General features: G+C 48.8%; 1 protein-coding gene across 1 annotated transcript; it reads right to left on the bottom strand.

Annotated features, from left to right (window-relative positions):
* Positions 1 to 904, bottom strand: LOC143020527 (cuticle protein AM1159-like). Its single transcript, XM_076176958.1, has 3 exons — positions 794 to 904; positions 416 to 606; positions 1 to 142 (listed from the first exon to the last, which is right to left on the bottom strand). Exons 1-3 carry the CDS (start codon positions 902 to 904, stop codon positions 1 to 3), a joined length of 444 nt encoding a protein of 147 aa, XP_076033073.1.
* Between the last annotated feature and the right edge of the window lie 352 nt (positions 905 to 1,256).

Here is a 1,256-nt window from a genome sequence, read left to right as displayed (position 1 = left end):
TTACTTATGGCTTCGAGGGAAAGGTTGAACGCGGTGGTAGGGAAGGGCGGGCGCCACGGGTAGGTGTTCTCCCTGTGGTAAGAAGCCCCGACCGTCGGCCACGTACATGATCTCGAAGGCCTCTCCGTCACCAGTCACGAAGCTGAAACAACATCAAATAATTACGAATCCTTCGTATTGCCGACCACTCCAGTTCGACGGAGTTAGGATCACAATTTCATTTTGCGCGCGCGCGTGTGTGTGTGTGTGTGTGTCTGTGTGTGTGTGTGTGTGTGTGTGTGCGTGTGTGTGTGTGTGTGTGTGTGTGTGTGTGTGTGTGTGTGTGTGTGTGTGTGTGTGTGTGTGTGTGTGTGCGTGTGTGTGTTCGCGTGCGTGTTCAAGTGCGCGCGTGAGCTCAAATTGTAGTATTACTCACTCGAAAGAGCCCGAGAAGGACTGCCCATCGTCTTGCTTGCCAATTTCTTTCCTTTTCTGGTGATTGACGACCTCAAAGTCCAAGGTGTGCTTTCCCTCAGCGGTGTTCACAGTTCTCTCGTCTTTGGCCAGGGCAAAATTTCTGCTTGGGCGCCCCTCAACCGACAGTAGGCAGCACAGCAACAAGACAACCTTCAAACATTAAAGAGAAAGGGACAGTAATTTACAGGTTAAACGAGTTACTAAATGACAGGGGGACTGATTTTCTGAGTGGATGCCTTCCTTGCTGGCTAACTTTGTGACAGGCTAACTTAATGAATGATAGATAAACGGCCCGACTCAATGACTGAGAAGCTGACTAGATGACGGACTGACTGACTGACACGTCTGCAGGCAGGAGAGGCTCCATGGGGCCTCGTATAAATAACAAGACCGTCAAGGCACGGCAAGGAAGGGCCTGAGGGTCTCCGATCCCATCCCGATCCGGCATCAAATGCCATGACTCTGAAGACTCACGAGGCAGCACGCAGAGGATTTCATGATGATAACAGTTGCAGGAGCAGCAGCAGACGATTCCAGTGTTCTGCTTCACAAGCCCAAGCCTTCCTCTTATATACTCAGAGCCTGATTTTCTAATTACATTCGCTTGTCATTCTTCCTCCTTCAGTTCTGTATCACTTTCATGTTGCATATTGTCAGGACTTTCTCTTTTTCTCTCTCTCTCATTCTCTCTCAGTTTCTCTCTCTTTTCCTCACTCTATCTCTACATTTATCTATCTATCTGTCTATCTACTTAATTTCACATCTATTAATCCATCCTCCTCTCTCTCCCTCTCCTCCCT

Source organism: Oratosquilla oratoria, chromosome 40 (genome assembly GCF_046742065.1).
Source record: "Oratosquilla oratoria isolate Oo_2021 chromosome 40, ASM4674206v1, whole genome shotgun sequence".
NCBI classification, from domain to species: Eukaryota; Metazoa; Arthropoda; class Malacostraca; order Stomatopoda; family Squillidae; genus Oratosquilla; species Oratosquilla oratoria.
The sequence above is the reverse complement of the archived record's forward strand: the minus strand, read 5'-3'. Positions and strand labels throughout refer to the sequence as shown.

Coding starts and splice junctions, on each gene's coding strand:
- LOC143020527 (XM_076176958.1), bottom strand. CDS start 904: ATGCCGGATCGGGATGGGATCGGAGACCCTCAGGCCCTTCCTTGCCGT. Junction 607..793: donor TCCTGCCTGCAGACGTGTCA/GTCAGTCAGTCC, acceptor TAATGTTTGAAG/GTTGTCTTGTTGCTGTGCTG. Junction 143..415: donor TCCTTCTCGGGCTCTTTCGA/GTGAGTAATACT, acceptor ATGTTGTTTCAG/CTTCGTGACTGGTGACGGAG.